The sequence below is a fragment of the Mus caroli genome, unplaced genomic scaffold (assembly GCF_900094665.2).
Source record: "Mus caroli unplaced genomic scaffold, CAROLI_EIJ_v1.1 scaffold_16918_1, whole genome shotgun sequence".
Lineage (NCBI taxonomy): Eukaryota > Metazoa > Chordata > Mammalia > Rodentia > Muridae > Mus > Mus caroli.
In genome coordinates this window covers 8,696-11,534 of record NW_018390008.1, presented here as the reverse complement: position 1 = coordinate 11,534, position 2,839 = coordinate 8,696, and the positions used below count along the sequence as shown (strand labels likewise).

At 36.2% G+C, this 2,839-nt stretch overlaps 1 protein-coding gene across 1 annotated transcript; it reads left to right on the top strand.

Moving 5' to 3' along the window:
- On the top strand, positions 1-2,218 carry LOC110288423 (vomeronasal type-1 receptor 4-like). Its single transcript, XM_021154777.1, has 2 exons — positions 1-35; positions 1,282-2,218. Exons 1-2 carry the CDS (start codon positions 1-3, stop codon positions 2,216-2,218), a joined length of 972 nt encoding a protein of 323 aa, XP_021010436.1.
- Positions 2,219-2,839: the final 621 nt, after the last annotated feature.

The window sequence follows — 2,839 nt, the reverse complement described above, 5'->3', positions numbered from 1 at the left end:
ATGCAGACAATTCCAGTGACACCACAAATGACAAAGTAATTGACTCTCTGTAGGCTGTTAAATTCATCTATATTGTTATTTTATAAGGTCTGGCAACCTGGGCTCACCTGCATTAACCTTCATAGCATTAAGAAGAAACTAAGGGGCAGGTAAGCATTTCCTTGCATTATTTCATCAGACAAAGAGATATATAGATAGGTATTTAATGTATGCTTCTACCTAACTGAGATCAGGGGCTGGCCTTCTTTCTTTGAGTATCCACACTGTTGATGTGACTGGGCAAGTGGGAACCAATGACTTCTGTTTAAAAGTCTCTTTTCTATTTCACGATGTTCACTGTCATCTAAAGGCAACACTAATCATTTTTTCCTTTGGAACTCCACAGTTCAATTCGAATAGGTCAGCCCTTTGTTTTCTTCCAAAATGTGTTTCATGTCTTAATGCTCAGGTGAAAACAGCATTCAATGTGATGGCTATATATATGTTTGTAGACTTCAGTGGATGGATTGAAACTGATTCCTCCTATGGAAAACAAACACAAGCTTTCAAATCTGAGTTCCAAAATAATCTGTGTGTACATGGGTTAAAGTGTGACAGTGTTAATGTATTTCAGAGTAGCTGAGGGAAGCTGAGAATGATTCACACATATCTCCAGCATCTGATTCCATAATAAAAGAGGCAAGATTCATGAAGTTATGAATAAATAATATTATTTAGTCCCCAGAAATGTTTCCAATATACAGACTGTATGTATAAATTGAGGCTTATGTACAGGATAAGAATACTAGTGACTCTTTTGAAATATTTTATATTTTCCAAGTTTGATTTTCTGAAATTTTGATACTTTGTTTTCTTGCTACTTTATTCATTTATGCAACTTTTTATTGGTAACATATACATATTTTTTCATATATAATCGTATTATGAGGAATGATTGCATTCTAATGATTGAACAGTGTACTTCAATGTTTTACTTTTCACAAATTCACCTTCAAAGTCTGTATTGTGTCAAAATGTCATTATGTTTTTGATCAATAGAGAAATAGTTACAACATATGTATAAATTTCTTCTCAAAATAAGAGGAATTCAGTGGCACAAAATCATATTCTGAGTTAATATCCATGCAGTGTTCTCAGGCAAAGATTATCTAATGGAATGTAGTAGTGTCTCCCTTCTGACTAGAAGAAATCATCCCAGATCAACTGATAAGTGTGGACAGTAGACCAGAGTCCTGAGGACAGCAGTGTTCTTCATGGTCACCCCTCCAGTTGGCACAGAAGTCTTTCAATGTTTTCTCAGAATGAAGCCATGAAAACCACTGAGGAAGTGGCACTTCAGATCGTGTTGTTTTGTCAGTTTGGGATAGGGACTATGGCTAACATCCTTCTGTTTGTCCATAATTTCTCTCCACTTTTGAATGAATGTCAGCTGAGACCCAAACAAGTGATTTGTACTAACATGGCTGTGTCCAGCATCTTAATTCTATTCATGGCTGTGTTTTCAAACAATGTGTTTGTTGCTCAAAGGAATCTAATGAATGACCTTCAATGTAAACTTGAGTACTTCGTATACATGGTAGCAAGAAGCACAAACTTGTGTTCCACCTGTGTCTTGAGCACCTATCAGTTTGTCACTCTTGTTCCTGGCAATTTTGGTAAGCTGATGGTCAGAGGAAGAAGGTCCAAGGTCATAAGCTATTCCTGTTGTAGTTGTTGGTTGTTTGGTGTCTTATATAATGTCTACATTCCAATGAAAGTCAGTGGTCCACAGAACACACATAATAAAACTGGCATTAAATATAAGTGGTTATGTTTTACATCTGGCTTCAGTGTAGGCATTTTGTTCTTGTGGTTTGTCCATGATGCCATATTTATCAGCATCATGGTCTGGACCAGTGTTTCCATGGTAATTATCCTGTATAGACACTATGAGAGACTGCAGTACATTTTCCCTCCCCATCAAGGCAACAGAGGTTATGCTGAGATCAGAGCAACCCATAGCATTGTGATGCTTGTGGTCACATTTGTAAGCTTTTATCTTCTACACTGTATTTGCTTTATTCTTCACGTTGTTTTTGTAGACTCTCGTCTGTGGCTGAGGCATGTAGGTGAATTTTTATCTTCAAGCTTCCCCACTATTTCTCCCTTGCTGTTGATCTTTAGGGATCCTAGTTATCCTTGTTCTCTGATCTTCAACTATAGAAAGCCAGTTATTTAAAATACCAAGCACTGAAGACAACTTATTAATATTTTTGAAAAACTCTACTCAGTAAATAAAAATGTTTAACATGTCTTTATGAACCAGGTATGGTGGCTCACTGCTATAATTCCAGCACTATTCCTGCTGAGGTAGTGCAGTTGCTATGTAACCAATCGTAGCACTGAGTAAAGAGGGAGCTCATGTCCAACCCGTGACACAGAGCCCTTGCCCCTGACCTCTCCTCTTACACCAGCCAAAGAATATTCACAATTATCTTATAAAGTCAATTTCTCACTTTTGATATATGAAGCAAATATGCTGAATGGGTTCTACTCTCCTAATAAACTCTGGCCAGTACCTTCTGAGCTGTCTAAACAAAACCATGTTTGTTATTATTTGACTTGTTTTTATACATTTAATCTCCTCTGTGTGAGTATAACAATGCAGATGTATTAGCATATAATTGCCATATTTCTAATCTAAATTTTATTGAAGAAAAAATGCTTTTATACTTCACATAGACCAATATGCAATACCAAAGCAAAAAAGTATCTTTTTACCTCTTCTTTGGTCTAGTTTCATTCATCCTAAATCCTGTTATGCTGATCAAGAAAAAAATATATTGCAGTGTATTATTTC

Coding starts and splice junctions, on each gene's coding strand:
- LOC110288423 (XM_021154777.1), top strand. CDS start 1: ATGCAGACAATTCCAGTGACACCACAAATGACAAA. Junction 36..1,281: donor GTGACACCACAAATGACAAA/GTAATTGACTCT, acceptor TTGGCACAGAAG/TCTTTCAATGTTTTCTCAGA.